The sequence below is a fragment of the Trametes versicolor genome, assembly GCF_000271585.1.
Source record: "Trametes versicolor FP-101664 SS1 unplaced genomic scaffold TRAVEscaffold_7, whole genome shotgun sequence".
In the NCBI taxonomy this organism is placed as follows: domain Eukaryota; kingdom Fungi; phylum Basidiomycota; class Agaricomycetes; order Polyporales; family Polyporaceae; genus Trametes; species Trametes versicolor.
In genome coordinates, this window is record NW_007360327.1 from 361,742 (window position 1) to 379,602 (window position 17,861).

The window sequence follows — 17,861 nt, forward strand, 5'->3', positions numbered from 1 at the left end:
CCCCTCCCCTCCCCTCCCCTCCCCTCCCCTCCCCTCCCCTCCCCTCGCCCGCCCTCACCTCATGGGTCATATACAGATCTTCGTCGAGCGGAAAACACACCGCGAAGACTGGACGGGTGAGAAGTCTGTGAAGGCGCGCTTCCCGATCAAGGAGCACCTCGTGAACGCCTTCCTCCGCGGAGAGCACACGATGGACGCCGAGTTCCAGGAGCTCGTCGCGCGCGGGAAGAAGTCGCAGCAGGAGGTCGACGGCATGATCCAGCTCGCAAACGAGGTCCAGTACAGCATCATCACCAAGAAGCTCGTACCTGGTGCGTGCATACGGGCCATGTGCGTTGTGTTAGTGCTGATAGGGACGTACAGTGATGCGCACCTTCTACAACCGGACGGCGTTCCAGCTCCCGGGCGACGCGCGTGTGCGTATATCGCTGGACACGGAGCTGACGATGAGCCGCGAGGACAACTGGGACGGGCGGACGCGTGCGGGCGATAACTGGCGGCGCATGGACATCGGCATCGACTGGCCGTTTGAGCAGCTTCCGCCAGAGGACAAGGAGCTTTTCAAGTGCGTTTCGCATTCTCGTCCGGCTGCTTGGGCGTGTAGCTGACGTGAGCGGGGGTAGGTACGGCGTTTTGGAAGTGAAGTTGCAGACCCAGTTCGGACAGGAGCCGCCGCAGTGGGTGACCGAGCTCGTCTCGTCCCACCTCGTGGAGGCCGTGCCGAAGGTACGTGCAGACCCGCGAGATTTCTCCGTCGCCGGTGCCAACCTTGCATATGTTCCCAGTTCAGCAAGTTCATTCACGGGTGTGCAACGCTGCTCCCGAACCGCGTGGACCTCGTGCCGTTCTGGCTCCCCCAGAGTACGTACGTGTGCTGTGCACATGAAAGTATCTACTAACGTGTACGCCGCAGTGGAGGTCGACATCTTGAAACCCGACACGGGCGCGCTGATCATTGAGCGCCCGCTGCAGTCTTCGTCGAAGGGCACGTCTTCGCGTACGGGCACCTCGGGCCAGACGACGCCGGAGCACACGCATTATGCGGAACCGGTGTCGGAGGGCGAGGATGACGAGGAAATGGACATGGCCCCAGGTACGGTTTTTGCGCTCTCAAGGCAGGATATTTACTCACGACCGAACAGCGAGAGACGAGGGGAAGCGGACTGGGCTCTCCGGGCAAGAGGTCGCCGCAGCGGTCGCGATCCGGGAGAAGAACCTGAAGGAGCGCGCCACGCAGCCCGCGACGGCTGCGAGCCCCGAGGCGGGCGCAGATGCAGACGTCGAGTCCGACGGCGAGGGCGCGGACGAACGCTCGCCATTCCTGAAGAAGGCGCGGCAGCAGGGCGAGGGCAACCTCGTCTCGGCTGCGCTGTCCGGCACCGCGCAGGTGCGCGCGATGTCGATTGACCCGCTCGCGACGAGCTCAGCGTTCGACGAGACCCTGCGGGATCGTCTCCGAGAGGAGGGCGTACAACGGCGCGGGCGCGAGGACTCCGCCGTGGGCGACGACGATGACGACGATGACGAAGATGAGGGCCCGCAGGAGAACGGGGACAGGGAGCGGGAGCGGGCGGAGGCGGCGCGGAACGGTAGCGATCGCATACTGGACCGCAGCTGGCGCGCTCCCGCAGGCAAGCGGATAGCCATCCCGGTGCGCATCGAGCCGAAGGTGTACTTTGCCGCCGAGCGTACGTTCTTCGTGAGTGTCTTCCCTCCCCTTTCTCGCGCGCAAGCCCATGCTCATACCGCGCCCGACAGCGCTGGCTGCACTTCGGCATCTACATCGGCACGATCGCGACGACGCTGCTCAACTTCATCCCGCCGGACGACAGGGCGGGGCTGATCAGCGCGTGGGCGTTCACGTTCGTCGCGCTGATATCCATTGTATATGCGGCGGTCGTGTTCGTGTACCGCGCACTGCACCTGCGCCAGCGCCGGGCGGAGGGCATGTACTACGACCGGTACGGGCCGACGGTGCTCTCGGTGCTGCTCGTCGGCGCGCTTGCGACGAATATCGCGCTGCGCGTGCGGGAGATGTAGCGAGGTCGGGGCGAAGGTGGATTGGGTGCGACGGGGTGATATCTAGTAGCTCATGGACCTTTCTTGCTTTTCTGTTCCTACATACATACTTCTAAGCCACGGGCTGTACCCGCACATGTTATCATACCATGCTCCCAAACGACGATCTGTTGCAGTTGGACAACTCTTTGACTCCATGCTGCAATTTTTGCGTCGGCACGCTGCATGCACTCATGTCTGCTCCGCTTGTGTTCCTCCTCCAAGCATACTTGCGAGAAGGCGTGCCTGGCCTCCAAAGCTCGCTCGCGCGACGAGAAAACGTCCTGTATTACACCGGTCTTCTTTGTTCTAGACATTTACACGAGCACGTTTGCGGCGGTCCGTAGGATCTGGATGTACACGAGCGAGCGAGAGAGGGAGAGAAAGGTATCATCTTTGCGCGATGCGATGCGATCGGATCGTCTGGAGGGTGCTACAGCGGGGAGAGTAAGTACGGCGGCACGTATGTACGGTATGTACTGGGGGCGGGGGCGGAGACGGGGACACTGCTTAGCGGGTGCGTGTGCGGATGCGTATGGAGGGGCGTGGTGATCACTAATAGAAACGGTGTCAGCACTAGTAGACTTGGATGGGAGGGACGAAGGAGACGCACCAGGAAGTAGTCGGGCACGCGCCGCGTGACGAGCGGCTCGCCCGCGCGAGGAGCAGGGTCGAATTGTAGGCTATGACACGAACGTGGTCAATCCACAGGCACGCATGGGTAACGTCAGGTACGCACAAGCTATACGATAATTTTTCGTCAATCTCCATGATCGCTGCTTGGTTGCCGCAGCGGTAGCAGTAGTTGGGCGCAGAGAAGATCGTCACGACATTCCTGTCCTGGCCCCAGTTGTACCCTATCGTATGATCGTCGGTCAAGAACCGTAGCACGACCGCTGCTAATTTGGGACGTACCCTCCATGACCAGCTGGTGCGCCCGCGCGACGAGGGTGAGGCCGTTGTTGTGGTTGAACGCCTCGCTGATGTCCTGCCCGAACGTGTACCCCGCTCCACGAGGCGATATCCCCCAGCCGCACCGGTCGTCGGGGTCGGACCAAAGCAAGTCGCACATGGGACCCTCGTGGGGTACTTCCTGCACGCGGTCGATGCTCCGGACATGGTCGAGGGTATCAATAGAAGGTGAGAGGCCTCCGTGAAGGCAGAATATCTGCAAGCGATCATCAGTACATGTATGCGGATGAAAAGTGGCGGACGGGTTAGGTAGGCGCCGAGGTCCTAGGAATCAAAATCACGCCAGGGACAACCATCGGGTACCCATCGACGCCACGGACATGTAAGATTTCCCCCCAAAGGGTGTGAGTGATCATGCCCCTGAGGAGAAGTATCGCAGATGTTCGACGACGGGAATTCCTGGATTAGCATCCTGGTACTGCAGCACACAATTGCCCTGCATTTAGACCCATGCAGCCGCCTACGGCAGATCCAATCCGGCTGATGGTACTGCGAAGCTTTGTTGGCTAACTCGGAGCGTGCGTCGCGTGCCATAGCCAATGTGTCCCGCCTCGACCGAGCGCGTCCAGAAACGATGTAGAAAGACCGAACACTCACTTGGTTTTCAATGAGGGCGGTGAGGGGGAGGTAATCAAAGAGGTCGGTGAAGTATCTCCATACGTTCGCGTTTCCGTACTTGCGGAGGCACTCGTCGTAGAAGCCGTACACCTGCGTAATCTGTCGCGATTCGTGGTTGCCCCGAAGAATGGTGACGCGGTCACGGTAGCGGAGCTTGAGCGCGACCAGTAGGGTTACAGTCTCGACGGAGTAGTATCCTCGGTCGACATAGTCGCCCATGAAGAGGTAGTTCGTGTCGGGCGAGTTCCCCCCGATGCGGAAGAGTTCTGAGAGATCATGCTAGATGGGCGGAGGATGTCCGACAAGGAGGAAGTTGAACGAAGCAACATGTTCAGATGGGGAACGAGGTTACGTATAGAAGCGAGAGGAACGTACGAATTGACCGTGAATATCCCCGCAGACGGTCACCGGACATCTAACAGGCTGCACATTGGACTCCTCCATCAGGATCTCCCGCGTCTGTGTAGCACACGGCGCAAAGTAGGGTGAGTACGGTCGCATATACCGACGCTGCCCACCGGCGCAGAGCCCGCCTACCGCACCGGTGGCTCTTCGCCTTATCGAACATCAGGAGCGAAGCGCACCTTGTCGCATAGTTTCTTGACATCGGCCTCGGAGAGTTGTTTGCACTGGCTAAGCTGCGCAACCCAGCCGTCGACTTCGTGTTCCATGGTGTTTTGCGGGCGTTGGTGGGGGTCGAAACGAGAAAGGTGTGATGGCGGTAGTGGATGATGCGTGTTAGGGCCCGCACTGGGATCCATACCTGTGACTCCGCGTCACGGCAGCCTGCACTGAAGTCAGTGTGTGACGGTCACAGTCACCTGGACCGCCTCGGTGCAGGAGCCGTCCTGAGCTTGACTCCCTCCATCAGCCTCCGTCTCCTCGCCTTCCACCACACACCCTTCTCTGCTTGCGCTCTCGGGCCCAGCCCGTTCACAGACAACTAGGAGACAGAACCTTGCAGCTGAACAGTTTTCACTATGCCTAAGGTGTGAGAGGACAGTCTTTAACTGATCGTAACGCTTACCGAGATTTCGTCTACAGAACAAGGGAAAGGTTCGCCAGCATCCCTGTATGTGTGGCTCCGTCACACGATCTAACAGTCTGCGCAATCCAGGGAGGAAAGAACCGGAGACGTGGAAAGAACGAGAACGACGATGACAAGCGCGAACTGGTCTTCCGCGAGGACGGCCAGGAGTACGCACAAGTGATCAAGATGTTGGGCAACGGCCGTCTCGAGGCCCAGTGCTTTGACGGCGAGAAGCGACTTGCACACATCCGTGGAAAGATGAGGAAGAAGGTACGTCTCATCATGCTAGGTTCGTATGCGAGACCCTGACCAATTCCTGCGGCGGACGTACAGGTCTGGATCAACCAGGGCGACATCATTTTGCTCTCCCTCCGCGATTTCCAGGATGACAAGGCAGATGTCATCGTCAAGTACACCGCGGATGAGGCGCGTAGCTGTGCGTCTCTCTTTCTTTCCCCTGCCGCTTTATCGGCGACCATCAATGTGAATCTTATATTCCACTCGCAGTGAAAGCGTACGGCGAGCTTCCCGAAAACGCGAAGATCAACGAGACCGAGACCTTCGGCGAAGAGGATGGCGAGTGCACATTCGAGTTCGGAGAAGACGAAGAGGTCGACATCGACGACATCTGAAGAACTGTATCTGTATTCCTTGTATTCTCCCGATGGGCATCGCTGTGGTGTAGCAATCACGACCTTCATGTCTCTCCCGTCTATCTCTTCGTTCCTATGTTGTTTTCATATACATCGGTAGACAATCATCCCAGAGCCGTGAGCTCTCAGATCTCACTCCGTATCTCGTGTGCTTCACCCAAGAGCATCTACAGGTAACCTTAAACATCGACGGTGGTATCGCCTCAATTAGGACTTATTCAAGGAAGACATCATGCATCAGAAGCGCAGGAAGCCAGTAGCAGGATCGGGTATAACCATCGCTGGAACGACTGTACCCTTCAGCGAACACAGCAAGCAGGATTTACTCAAACCTTACTATAGGACCATATATACTTCTTTTCGACAATCAGACAGCGACTTAGACTTGGTGCAACATCTTACCGTCTTTCCCGACGGATCTATGGCTCCTCTGCTGTGATAGGTCCGCTGCTCGGCGTGCTACCTACTCTGGAGGACCCGGATATATGCATGAAATCTTTTGTGCTTGTACAGCAACCACTACTAGTCGTGAGAAAATGATACCGTTCCAAACATTCCGGATCATATGTAACGTAGGTCGTACAACTGCCCTTCCCCCCGGCCGCCGGCGCGATCGCTCCCTCAACCTCCTACCATTTGCATTGCAGTTGGCACGCCTCAGGCTGCCTCCCCGACTCTGACGCGCTGTGCAGTTGCTACGAGAGCTCCGGCCAACGAGAGAGCGTGAGGCCCTGAGACGCCCTGAACCGTTCAGTCTTGACGGCAAGCGACACAGAACAAATACACGTACCCTCAAACACCCATCTGGGAGAGCGCACGCTTGGCCCTGTTCGTCAGGTTCTCGCGCTTGCGTGTCTTGTTGTTGCTCTCATTGTTGTGAGGCGACCGGCTGACGGCCTTGACCTGCAGCGTGCCCACCGCGGCGTCGCTCAGCTCCTTCTCCGCCACGAGATAGTCCCCGCTCATGATCTGCACGGTGCACTCCTTGCGCGCGATACCGTCGCCGCTGGCCGCGCCCGCGTTCCAGTACTCGCGCCACGCGTCGAGGACGAAGTGCATGTCGCACCGGAAGGTGTACCGGCGCTGGTACAGAGTGATCTTCTTCCTAGAGTGGACGTCTACGAGGAGCCCCTTCGTCTGCGAGGACGTCGTCTCGTCCGCCGAGAAGGTCTTGGTCGCGCCGTCGACGCCGAGCGCGAGGTCCTTGAACCTGGCGCCGAGGTTCAGGCAGGTGGTCACGTCGGCGCCCTGGGTGATCTTCAGCTCGGTCTTGTACTGGTACGTGTACCTCTGGGAATCGTCGCCGTTGTTCTCCCAGGATTCCAGACGAACCCAAGTGGTGTCGACGAGGTAGGTGTCAACCGCGGCGTAGAAGTGCTCGTCGTTGGGAAAGGTGTATATCATGGGGAACTCTGATTTGACCAAGGCGTCGCCGCCCGCAGGCTTGTTCACGGCGGATTGAGAGAAGCCGGTGTTCTGATTACTAGCATCAGTATACCATCGATGTTCGCCGAAGGTGAGCAAATCATCGTTACCACGGTCATGCTGCAATACGAGAGGCAGCGGGCGAAAGAGTATGGATGAGGGCCGTTGCTGCACAGACGGTCGACTGTCGGCGTGAGTGTCAGCGAGCAGGCATGCACGATATATAAGGAAAATACGGCCTGACGTATCACATGAGTGTGCAGATCTGTCTGGACGACCGGCGCAATTTCACCGTTCATTACGTCTGCTCATTAAGTCTTTGCAGCAGCGGTTCTCGACTGCTACCGAATTGTGTAAGTCAGACGACTACAGCGCAGCATGCAGAAGTAGTTCAAGTACCGTCTATATTGCCGTGGAGGGGAGCCCAGGCTACCTTTACCCATTTTGGCGAGGTATGTTATAGGCTTCAATGACATCCGCAAAGAAGGGAAGCTGGCTGTGCCGGAAACAAGGAGGCTCCGGTACTATATGCAGTGACGGAGTCCAGAAGCGAAGGAGGCCATGCTTGCTGTATGAGCGGCCGGCTCCGTTGGCGGAGCTTTCCTTTCCGTCCCAGAGCTAGGGCAGCGGGATTTGTGCACAATGGACCGAATACCACCGGTCAGATGACGAGAGTTTGCGGCGGGAAACGCGTTGAATCTCCGAAGAATGTCTGGGAAGCTTGCAGCGGTACAGGGATGGCATCTGCGACGTCTTCGAAAGTGAGCACATGTTGGGTGCGATGGGATAAGCTCATCACAAAGCGAAATAGTACTCATCGCCACCTACGACCACGTCATGGAGTCGGCGACAAGACGAAGAGAAGAAAAGAGAACGACTGACCATCCTCAGCTCGTTCACTTGAAGGTTTATAAAGTGGACGTGGCCATTGCTTGAACACCAACGGTTTACCGTTGATCTCACATTAAAACAGCGCCCTCAGGCTAGTTCCTTACGTAGTACGAGATTAGGGTCGACGTCGGCCGCCATGCAGTGTTCAACAAACCTTTGGAAAGCACCATGCTCGTCCAAATTGATGGGGTGTATAATGGCTTTGTTATTACGAACTTTAGCCCCGCGTAGGCCAGCGGCGGGATGGCGAAGAGTAGTGAAGAGGGTAGCGAGGGCTAGTGGGTGATGGTAAGCAGTACGCGTTGAGAAACTAGTCGTGAGCTTTCCTCTGCAGTAGGCACGATAGTCGTGAGAAAGTGCCACTATAGCCAGCAAACATCTCAAATCAAGTCTCAGAGTAGTAAGAATCACACACGGATTATACATCCATTATCGAGTCGCACGACCATGCCAGACACTGACGATTGAGCTGATATATAGCCAAAGAGAAGGCCCGGCATACAGTTCTAGACCAGCTATCTAAGGCGTCGTCGTTAGAATAATGTCACAAGAATAAATATGCTACTCATCACGACCCGCAACCTATAATCCTGGCTCCAGCTCCCCGATTCCCGAGTCCTCCGCCCAAGTCGATCCGCGATCGCGTGCGCTCGTTCTTCGGGAGTCTAGTTACCCCCGGTCGCAGACCCTCCGTTGGCAGAGCCGCTACCGACGACCGTCCCGCCATTCCCGCCGTTCGCAGAACCGCCATGGCCCCCTTTCCCTGCAGTAGCAGACCCTCCGTTCGCAGAACCACTGCCGATGACGGTGCCGGGCTTGCCGGGAGTCGCTGTGCCGTCGTGGCCGCTGGAAGACCCTCCACGGCCGCCTTTGCCTGCGGTAGCACTCCCGCCGTTCGCAGAGCCGCCGCCAATGACGACACCAGGTTTTCCAGGCTTCGCCGTACCGTTCTGACCGTCCTGGCCGTCGTCGCTGCTGGAGGCGCCGTTTCCGAAGGGCTGTCCATCGACAGAGTCGATGTGTCCGTTCTCGATGACCACGGTATGACCACCGATCTGGAAAGTCCCGTTCGTGCCCTGCGGAATGTCGACGCCCGCGACGTTGTCATCGCCATCCGCATCCCCGCCGCCTACTGACACACCACCGTTCTGACCGACCGAGTTCTGGCCGTCCTAGCCGTTCCCGCCATTCCCGCCGACAGCGTTTCCCCCATTAGCACTCCCGCGCTTCTTGGGCAGGCGGTGAGGGGGGCCGTTGGGGGGTCCGCGGGTGGGCGGGAGAATCAACGAGCTGTGGCCGTCGGGGCCGTCGATGGAGACGACCTTGCCGTTCTCGAGAGTGACTGTCTCGCCAGAGTTGCCGACGGGGAAGGTGCCGGAGGTGTTTGGCGGGAAAGAGACACCGTTGATCACGATGCCGCCGTCCTGGCCGTTCGCGTTCTGGCCGCTCGCGCCGTCTCCCCCGACAGGGAGCAGCCCGGCAGCCGTCGCACGACGGCCAAGATGCGGCTCGCCTGGAGGCTGCATGAACATCACCACAGGTTAGCCTGGAGAGCCAAGACGACAAACGGCTCTAATCGAGCGGCTTACCAGTGGAGGAAACTGGCCACGGACTTCAATATCGCGGGAGGTAGCGGTGGGACGAGACTGAACGGAGGGAAAGGGAGCAAGGGCGGTGAGGGCGATAGTAAGCAGGCCGGCTGCGAGCATGGCTGTTGAGTGGTTTGGAGCGAGAGATTGTATAAATGGATGAGTAGCTTGGGGCTCAACGAAGTCCCCCAGAGGCGATACTTATACGTTTCCGCCCTTGTTTGTCCCCTGCCTGCTCTGCAATTCCGCGGAGCTCCGACTTCGCGTGAACTGCGACGTGAAAGGTCGTGTGCGCTATCCAGCTTCCCGCGAGGTGTGTCAGCTTGTGGTCGGCAGCCGCCCCATGCCCCGTAGTTCGAGAGTCTATGTGCGATCCTGTGCGATCTCACGCCGTCCAACAGAGTTCAAGACTGTGTCGGAGCGGGAAGAAAGGTTGTCGCGTGCTTCTTCTTTCCAACGTAGCCGACATGATACTGTCAGCGCGCCAGGTCGATAGCCAACATTGTTGGTCGAGGGGTGTTGGTGAGAGGACACGGCACGGCCTCTAAAAACAATTTGAACGGCAATGCCGATATGTGAAAGTTCCTCAAAGCTGTGTCGTCATGTTGGGCCTTATTGCCAATTGCTTGACGTTTTCGCTGTCAGTCAGATGTTATCAGAAAGGCCTCTGTGTTAAACATACCGGCGAATCATGGGGTGCATGGCAAAACGCGACAATCATTGAAAACCGAGCAATTTGAGACCGCAAAGAGCGTTGAATGAAGGCGTAATCCCAACCAGGGTGGCAGTCGGCCGGAGGATTTCTTCAACACTAGTTCAGCCCGAGTTTCTGCAGTGTTCAGCGTTCAATCTGCGGGTCGCAGCTGGCCATTTGATGACACCTCTCATGTCCAGGGACCTTGTGAACCTGTACACACGCGCATGACCAATTTCCTGCAGGGCCTTGAGACAATCAATAGAGAATAACAATAGGACAAGCTTCTGAACGATGCGCCCACATCGACGCCGACAGGCTTCAATCCTTCTCCCAGCATTCATCGACCCATCATCAGCACCGTCTGCATGTCCGGAACAACACCCTTCTCCTTCATGAGATACTCTGCAATGTCTCGGGCGTCGCACTTGATCGCGGTTTTGAGCATGTCCGGGGTGGCCGATAGTCTGTCGCCGAGTTTCCGCCGCTTGTTGCCTGCCTCCATCCTCATCTTCTTTGACCGCCTGCCGCTGTCCTTTCCGCCGCCATCTTCGTCCTTGGCGGACCGTCGTCGCTTCCTCGACTCGCCCCTCGGCTCGCCCGCCAGAATCCCGAACGTCGGCCCCGGCGCCGATCCGTCTCGTTCTATGAGCATGCGCACGAGCGGCAAGCTCTTGCGCCGGATCGCGACTGTCACCGCCAGGTCTCCTTTGCATGCGGGTACCGCGTCGTGGGCAAGGAGGAAGCGCACCAGAGGTGTGAAACCGGCGTACACGGCACGCGTGAGAGCGTACCCCTCGTACGAGTTCGTTGCTGGGAGGGGAATGCGCGGGTCGGTGTATAGGAATTCCAGGAACGGGAGTGGCTCGTCGAACTCCGTCCACTGACGTTGGCCGGGCGCATCTCGGGGGGCCAGGTTACGGAAGATATGTCGGGGTAGAACAGTGTGCCCCCTGTCTTCGTCTTTGGATGGGGGTATATGGGGGCACTCGGGGCTGCGGAAGACCGCCTCGAGGACTTCGCGAGTGCATATGGGGTAACGGAGGATCTTTGAGACGAGGCCGACGGCACGGGCACTTGCTGAGTTCTTCGCAGATTCGTGATAGGATCGTATGAGGTATTGGGCGTGCAGGGTGAGCGGCGCGGACTTGAAGACCGCGTGGAGGTGTCGGCAGGTCAGGGGGAGAGCAGGCGAAAGCGCAAGTGTGTAGATGTCGTAGAGAAGCTGCAGGTTGGTCGCCTCAGATATGCCGGTGTCTTCGAACGGCAGAGACACGCACCTCGACTGGGAGGTAGACCAGGCCGAGTGCCTGTCCGTCACCCATCCTCACCGTCCGAGCTCAAAATGGGGGATCTCAGACAGGCGCCCACGATCTGCCTTATTTCGGTCATGTGACCAGGGTCGAATATATTCGCGCCATGGGCGCTACTGCGCTTTGCGCGCGCGGTCATCGCCGCCACCACCGAGTCTCACCGTCGTCCTCCGCACTGCTTCTCGTTGTCTCCTCGAGCATTTTCTGGTGTTTGCCGACGAGCCAAAACACTCTCAACGTAGCAGCCATGTCTGCGAATATCATGGACGAGGAGGAGTCTCAGGCACTGCTCCCATCGACCTCGGAGAACCTTGCCTCCATCAAGGTGTTCCCTTTGATTCCGAGCTTGAAGCGGGACGTAGTCGTAAGTCTTCCAGCTATGTTTCCGGCATTACAAGCTCCTGACGCTACTTTGTGTGCGTAGAAGAACATTGGTGCGTCTCAGGTCTCGCGAACAGACATGGAAGCACTCATTTAGTCTGACCAGATACCGCCTTGACCTGGGAGTACGTGTGGAATGCCATCTTTGCGAGAGTTGATACTGAATTCGCTGCTTAGCCAACTGACAGCGTCCGACATAAACTTCGCCATCATTCGACCTCTGGTCTTCAAGTATGCACATCTTGACAACCTGGCGGTCGTCTATGCTTGCTTCGTCGTTCGCTCTCACTTCGTGTCTGAGGCTGAAGAAAACATGGCTTATTCTGGGGTCCTCCTTTCTCGTGCTAGTGTCTGCGAGATCCTTGCAATGAAGCTCCTGGGTACCTTTGCGTCCAGCCAACTTCAGGTCGCGACCGTCTTGACGGCCAGCTGGAACCCCCTCGCCGGAGCTCCTGCAGAAATAGTGTCTGACGTCAAGAACATGATCGGCGACGATGGGATGTATGACCCCCAGTGCGCGCTCGAAGTCCGTTATCCAATCATCATTCGTTTAGCACATACTCAACAGGTCTACACGACGTCTAATAGATGGCCATTGCTACAGAATCAAAGGCGTTTCTCGCATCTCCGCTTGTGCAGACCGTGGTGAACGACATCTATGCTGGGCGCATGGTCTTCTCCATGATGTCAAATCGCTCTGTTCTGGCGGACAACTATAAGCCGAAGAGCATTGAGATATACGACGTTCGAAAGGCGCCCTTCCTGGACCACTACAGGTTACGTGTGCCCAAGTATGGGGCCATCTTGGAGTTCCTAAACTTCGCCCTGTTGTTAACAACATTCCTGCTCTGTCTATCAAGTCTGTGACGTCAAGTACTTTCATAGTCGCCGCGTACTAAACTTTGTGCACAGATAAGGACATGAACGCCATGAACGTTTTCGAGGTCGTCTTCATCGTGATTGCGTCGGCGTTCGCTCTTGAAGAGTACACGGCTTCGAAGGAGCACGGCTGGACGAGTGAGTTTACCGTCTCAAGCTGCCTCTGCAAACGTCTAATCCTGAAAATCCATCCAAGTCTATATAGCGAATGTGAGCAGTTATGATGTTATCCCAGAGTCCTGCTGATGGATTACAGCTCTGGAATGTATTTGACTCCTCATTCATCGTCATCTTCTTGGTCTACCTAGGGTACAGGATCAGGGGTCTGACCCATAACGATCGTGAGTGCACGTCCGTGTACAGCTTGCATCGAGTCGTGGCTGATGGAGGGATAGCGGCCGCATCTGACTTCGCCTTTGACGTTCTGGCTTGTGGGGCGTGTATACTGTTCCCTCGGTGTGTCCAACTACGCTCGCGTCTTAGGTCAAAGCTGATGTTATGCAGGCTCGCTTTCTTCGCAGTCTCGAATAACGTCATCGTCTTGTAAGTAATCGACCTGATTCGACCTGACATCTACTGACTGGCATATGGCGTATAGGGCTTTGCGCGCCATGATGGCCGACTTCCTTTTCTTCATCACCATAGCGGCGATCTGCTTCTCCGGCCTTCTGTTCACGCTGCATAACCTCGGTACGTCCCATAGCATATTGATCTTCACGGCCACTAAAGTCTGTACCTGCTACTCTTCAGCCGAAGACACCGGCAGGTGGTCTGTCAAGAGCATCGCATGGCTCATGGTGCAGATATGGTTCGGAAACACGTACCTCAGCTTTGCGCAAGCCGAGAGTTTCCACCCTCTCTTCGGGCCCGTGCTGATGACGATGTTCGCTGCGTTGTCGAACACGTTGCTGCTTACTAGTAAGGTGCTAAGATTCGCGCGGGAGGCAGCTGACTGACATAACGGTATGACAGTCCTGATCTCGATCCTGTCGAACACTTTTGCAAGAATCGATGCGGTGAGTCTTCCCTCCGTAAGCCGGTGTATGACGCTAATCCCTTAGCTTTATTGTAGAATGCTAAGCAAGAGGTAAACAACTTGGGTACTCGTCGATGATCTAACTCTCACCCACGCTCAACAGTATTTGTTCCAATATGCGATCACCACGATCGAAGGGTAAGTGTTGAGGTTATATCTCCGAAGGTTGAAGTCGGGGCTCATTGTACGCAGTGTAAAGGATAGCTTGTTCAGCTACCAACCTCCTTTCAACCTGTTCGCTTTCATGGTGCTATGGCCCCTCAGCTATATCGTATCTCCTCGGACTCTACATTCAGCGAACGTCTTCCTCATCAAGCTGACAGTTAGTCGTCATTTTTTACATCCGTTCTTGCCAAAATACGTGCTGACTTTCGAACTAGTCATTCCCACAACTGATTGTAATCGCCATCTACGAACGCTACCTCGCCCAAGGACAGAAATGGCGCGAAGAGGGTGCCGAGCGGGCACATACCCTCTACGCGAGCCTCTCGCGTAGCGTAAAGCACATGCCAATCCTCGACTTCCTCGGGTCAAGCTCCATGGACGTACACGAGGCAATCTTCGACGTCAACCTACACGACGAAGGCGCCCTCTTCGAAGACTCCGACCTCGAGGACCTCCCCGCCCCGCTGGAGCCCTCATCCGCGCCCCCCGTCATCCGCACATCTCAGTCGCACGAACACCGAGCCGAGCCGAGCACAAGCTCCAGTACAGGCCTCCAGCCGCCCTTCCGCCTCTCAGGCTCGCGCACGCCCACGGCGGACTCGCAGATCCGGCGCACGACGAGCCTCTCGCTCTCTCCCCGCAAGAGCACGAGCCTCAGCCGCACCCGCACCCGCAGCGCGGTCTCGCCCATCTCCCCGACGTCCTCGCCGCGCCTTTCGCCGCGTCCGCGCAACGCGCCGCTGCCGACGATCATCCCGTCGACGTCGAGCGAGATCCCGACGCTCGGGCCGCGGAGCCCGCTTGGGAAGCTGTTTGGGCCGAGGCGCGATGGCGCGTTCGCGACGGCGTCGATGGAGGCGGGCATGAAGCGTGTGGAGACGTTGGTGGAGGAGGTGAAGATGCTGCCCGTGAATAAGCTGAAGGACGAGATGAAGGAGTTGCAGGTGCGTCGCGTCGTGCTGGTTGCGCATGCTGCGATTTGCTGATATGGTGCTTGCAGGACCGTCAAGCGCGGATCGAGAATCTGCTGTTGATGCTGACGCGCGGGATGAGGAACGATACTGGTCCCCATTCGACGATACGTCATGACTCCTTGTAATGGCTATGAGGCTGGCGTATTCCGCTTTGACGCAGTGCTCCGTTATTGAACAGCACTCCCGTTCTGATGTTAGAGGGCGCTGATTTCGAGGAGGTAGTAATGGACTCGCGGGCGCGTCACGACTCACGACGCGTCCACGCGACCATGAGTGTATACTTGAAGTCTCATTCATGGCGGATGAAGCAAATATTCAGCCATGCACACCTTCCTGTCCACCGAAAGGATCAGCGGTGCATTGCAAGCCCGTGGTTGCACAGAACTTGGCAAGTAGACCTTGTCACTCGAGGGCATAACAACGAGAGATAATCGAGGCTGAGCGTATTTCCCCGCCGGGACTGATAGTACATTGTAATACAGGTACCTGCGATCTTCGGTACATGCCTCACTGACGATCCCAGCTCCGCACGAACTTGAGCACCCTCCTCCTCGCGTCGACGATCGCCGTCTCCTGGATCTTCTGCATCCACGGCGTCGACACCGCCTCCTTGAACTCCTTGGTCTCCATCGCCTCCAGCCCCTCCCACTCGTGTATCGTCAGATGCTTCGGCGGCGTCCCCGCCGTCGCCTCCGGCCCCGCCGCCGCCGCGTCCTCCAGCACGAACCGCCGGCTGCGCACCCACCCGGGCACCTTCGCCAGCAGCGGGATGTGCTCCTCCTCGTACCACTTGTTGAACTCGTCCTCCGTCTCCGGCTTCACCTCGACCTCCACCACGACCGCATACGGCCCCGGGGCGCGCGCGTCGTACGCGGCCCCGGCCTTCGGCGGGAACACGGGCTCGCGGAGCGTGTACGTGCGGCGGTCGAGGAGCGCGACGCGCGCGAAGATGTCCGTCTCGCGCGCGGAGCGCGTGCCCGCGAGGTCCGCGTAGGGCGGCTCGGAGATGACCGCGGGCGACGCGAGGTCGTAGAGCGCGGCGTAGGTGGGGCGCGCGCCGTCCGCGGCGGCCCAGCGCGACCAAGAGTGGATGCCGGGGATCGGGAGGCGGAGCGGGACGTGCTCGTTGTCGTACCAGTCGTTGAACTCCGCGTCGGGGACCGCGGCCCCGGGTTCGGAGTACACGAGGAGCAAGCCGGGCATGGTGGTGGTGGTGGTGTGGTGGTGAGTCTCGGGCTTGTGGTTAAGAGTTGAGGTGTGGCGGCGATGGCTGCCGGGCGGAGGCCCGTTTTATATAGGTGCACATCGCACTGACGTCCGTAAGTGCGCTTTGTGGCTCGCGCCGGACTCGGGGCGCAAAATGTCTTGGCCGTGGCATATCTTTGTCATGCCATGGTTGCTCATCCTAGACACATATAATGCCGGTATGGTCGAGGTTTTCGTTCAGTGCCGATCGGAATACCTTGACCCTATTTCCGAACTCGGGCATTGAAACCGAGCCGCTATACGCAAACCCGTCTACCTTGAACTACATTACTGAGGTTTCGAAAGTGCTGATGGTCAACACCTCGGTGGTAGTTAGAGACTGAGTGTTCAGAGGGACTAAAGCACCATGCATCTCGAAGAAAATGGACGGAAACATGAATAATATTCGGCGCGTACATGAACAAGATGGAATATATAAGTGATCAATATCGCAGGCATAAGCTGGGATGAAGTAGGATGTTAACGACAAGGCCTAGGAACCTATCGTGTCAATGGTAGAAGTGTGCGTATAGTGTGTGTAGTATGTGTAGCGCGTGTGTTCGAAGTAGGATGCATGTAATGTAGATATGGTGGAGGTATAGTAAAAAGGTGTCTCGTCAGAAGAGTTAGAACTGGCCAGGTTCCAACTCGCCCTCAGAGCGAACGAGTTCAGGACAAGAGGAGAAGCCGACGTGGCCACCGCCGAATTCCCCTCCCATTCTGAACTCACTCTGCCACCTCGAAAACCTCAAGAACCGCGAATCTGTTGTGAGACGATACGCTACGTGTGGTCCGTACAGGAAGAGGGTTGAATGCAGAACCGGAGTGTTTCGCCCCGGGCGAAAATGCCGCGATAGACGAGCGTCTGGAGGACGCGGCGGAGGTGGGCGCGGTGGACGCAGCCGATGCGCTCGAGAAGAGGGTGTCCGAGGTACGCGAGGTCGGGATGGACGAGGACCGAGTGTGCGAGCGTGTGAGGATGCTCGCGGAGGGTGGTGCTTGCCTCGGCGGTCGTCGATGTCGATGGTTTGTCCACGTGTCCCAAACACCGTCATCGTCCTCCTCGTATGCTGGAGTGGGCTCGGCGGGCACGGTAACACAGTCGATGGCCTCGGATTTGGGCGGAACAGACGTCGGCGTGGAGGTCGCCTTCGAAGATGCGGGAGCGGCGTTCTTCGAATCCTCGCGGTTGACTACGCAGGAGGGGGCGTCCAGGGTGTTGTGTTCGGAAGTCTGCGTCGAGGCGGCGTGCAAATCGACCGGCGGAGAGGACTCGAGAGGCATGCTGGTAAGGGCTGCCAGGAGCCCCGCTTGAAATTCCGCATCCGACGCTGACATGAGGCCGTTGTAGGTGACTCCCGAGAGGTCGATGACCAAATGGTGCATCTTCCCGGGGTCACCGGCCTGCATGTTGGTGTCGTCGTTGCCAAGTGCTAGTGTTGAAGTCCGCAGATGCCAGATGATGCCATAGAAGAAAGTCGTGATGATGAAGACAGCAGTGAGGAAAGCGAGAGAGTGTGCCAGAGAGTTACTAGACACGCCCGTCGGTAGAGTGTGGAAGACCGGAGACGGAGGCTGGCGGAGGACGGGTGTACCAGAGAAGCTATCGATGACTCGGATGGTTGTTGTGCTGTCGTCCAAGGTAGCATAGGAGTTGAATGTACTGCCCAGGGTAAGGACGCGAGCGTAGTAGATAGGTGCAGCGCGCAGGGCACCGAAGATGGAGACAAAGAGGGAGATGAGGGCGGTGAACATGGTGGTGGTCGTGATGTTCGGGGCAGTGGGATTTGGTGGGGAACAGAGGACAAGCGACGGAGGTTATATATGCCCTGCGCGTCCCCAGACGCGATCGGACTGAACCTTAGTTTGTTTAAACGCAGCTCACGTGGGGCGCGACCGCGTCGCCCGTCACCGTATGTTCGACTTCACGCCGAGTGA

General features: G+C 57.7%; 9 protein-coding genes across 9 annotated transcripts in view; 3 read left to right on the forward strand and 6 right to left on the reverse strand.

The window, feature by feature from the left end:
- The window catches only part of TRAVEDRAFT_65160 (SPX-domain-containing protein), a 4,349-nt gene extending 2,137 nt beyond the window's left edge, over positions 1–2,212 (forward strand). Inside the window, exons 10-16 of the mRNA XM_008041306.1 lie at positions 77–311; positions 364–565; positions 624–726; positions 786–861; positions 914–1,093; positions 1,143–1,699; positions 1,759–2,212. Of these exons, the coding sequence (XP_008039497.1) occupies positions 77–311; positions 364–565; positions 624–726; positions 786–861; positions 914–1,093; positions 1,143–1,699; positions 1,759–2,040 (1,635 nt within the window). The 3' untranslated portion in view covers positions 2,041–2,212. The remainder of the gene's footprint in view (positions 1–76; positions 312–363; positions 566–623; positions 727–785; positions 862–913; positions 1,094–1,142; positions 1,700–1,758) is intronic.
- Positions 2,213–2,362: 150 nt separating this feature from the next.
- On the reverse strand, positions 2,363–4,368 carry TRAVEDRAFT_168876 (serine threonine protein phosphatase 2A). The gene is made up of 7 exons (XM_008041307.1): positions 4,233–4,368; positions 4,024–4,107; positions 3,628–3,927; positions 2,974–3,226; positions 2,798–2,915; positions 2,672–2,741; positions 2,363–2,613 (listed from the first exon to the last, which is right to left on the reverse strand). Exons 1-7 carry the CDS (start codon positions 4,317–4,319, stop codon positions 2,611–2,613), a joined length of 915 nt encoding a protein of 304 aa, XP_008039498.1. The 5' UTR covers positions 4,320–4,368; the 3' UTR covers positions 2,363–2,610.
- A 260-nt stretch (positions 4,369–4,628) lies between these two features.
- Positions 4,629–5,310, forward strand: TRAVEDRAFT_37760 (nucleic acid-binding protein; the record flags this gene model as incomplete). Its single annotated transcript, XM_008041013.1, has 4 exons — positions 4,629–4,637; positions 4,766–4,948; positions 5,012–5,114; positions 5,186–5,310. The coding sequence occupies 4 exons, from the start codon at positions 4,629–4,631 to the stop codon at positions 5,308–5,310; spliced, it is 420 nt and encodes a 139-aa protein (XP_008039204.1).
- An 813-nt stretch (positions 5,311–6,123) lies between these two features.
- TRAVEDRAFT_20913 (uncharacterized protein) lies at positions 6,124–7,199 on the reverse strand (the record flags this gene model as incomplete). Its single annotated transcript, XM_008040849.1, has 2 exons — positions 6,124–6,940; positions 7,156–7,199. 2 exons carry the CDS (start codon positions 7,197–7,199, stop codon positions 6,124–6,126), a joined length of 861 nt encoding a protein of 286 aa, XP_008039040.1.
- A 1,113-nt stretch (positions 7,200–8,312) lies between these two features.
- Positions 8,313–9,356, reverse strand: TRAVEDRAFT_20914 (uncharacterized protein; the record flags this gene model as incomplete). The annotated part of the gene is made up of 3 exons (XM_008040850.1): positions 8,313–8,819; positions 8,847–9,167; positions 9,237–9,356. The coding sequence occupies 3 exons, from the start codon at positions 9,354–9,356 to the stop codon at positions 8,313–8,315; spliced, it is 948 nt and encodes a 315-aa protein (XP_008039041.1).
- Positions 9,357–10,174: 818 nt separating this feature from the next.
- On the reverse strand, positions 10,175–11,255 carry TRAVEDRAFT_72398 (uncharacterized protein; the record flags this gene model as incomplete). The annotated part of the gene is made up of 2 exons (XM_008041308.1): positions 10,175–11,155; positions 11,211–11,255. The coding sequence occupies 2 exons, from the start codon at positions 11,253–11,255 to the stop codon at positions 10,271–10,273; spliced, it is 930 nt and encodes a 309-aa protein (XP_008039499.1). The 3' UTR covers positions 10,175–10,270.
- A 142-nt stretch (positions 11,256–11,397) lies between these two features.
- Positions 11,398–14,864, forward strand: TRAVEDRAFT_72399 (uncharacterized protein). Its single transcript, XM_008041309.1, has 18 exons — positions 11,398–11,607; positions 11,668–11,677; positions 11,731–11,749; positions 11,802–12,150; positions 12,213–12,483; positions 12,537–12,641; positions 12,700–12,713; positions 12,760–12,844; positions 12,899–12,959; positions 13,008–13,046; positions 13,102–13,193; positions 13,254–13,421; positions 13,476–13,519; positions 13,576–13,590; positions 13,643–13,677; positions 13,732–13,861; positions 13,920–14,648; positions 14,705–14,864. Exons 1-18 carry the CDS (start codon positions 11,491–11,493, stop codon positions 14,801–14,803), a joined length of 2,382 nt encoding a protein of 793 aa, XP_008039500.1. The 5' UTR covers positions 11,398–11,490; the 3' UTR covers positions 14,804–14,864.
- A 236-nt stretch (positions 14,865–15,100) lies between these two features.
- Positions 15,101–15,881, reverse strand: TRAVEDRAFT_168885 (uncharacterized protein; the record flags this gene model as incomplete). Its single annotated transcript, XM_008041310.1, has 1 exon — positions 15,101–15,881. The coding sequence occupies one exon, from the start codon at positions 15,879–15,881 to the stop codon at positions 15,186–15,188; it is 696 nt and encodes a 231-aa protein (XP_008039501.1). The 3' UTR covers positions 15,101–15,185.
- A 768-nt stretch (positions 15,882–16,649) lies between these two features.
- Positions 16,650–17,678, reverse strand: TRAVEDRAFT_48291 (uncharacterized protein; the record flags this gene model as incomplete). The annotated part of the gene is made up of 1 exon (XM_008041079.1): positions 16,650–17,678. The coding sequence occupies one exon, from the start codon at positions 17,676–17,678 to the stop codon at positions 16,650–16,652; it is 1,029 nt and encodes a 342-aa protein (XP_008039270.1).
- Positions 17,679–17,861: the final 183 nt, after the last annotated feature.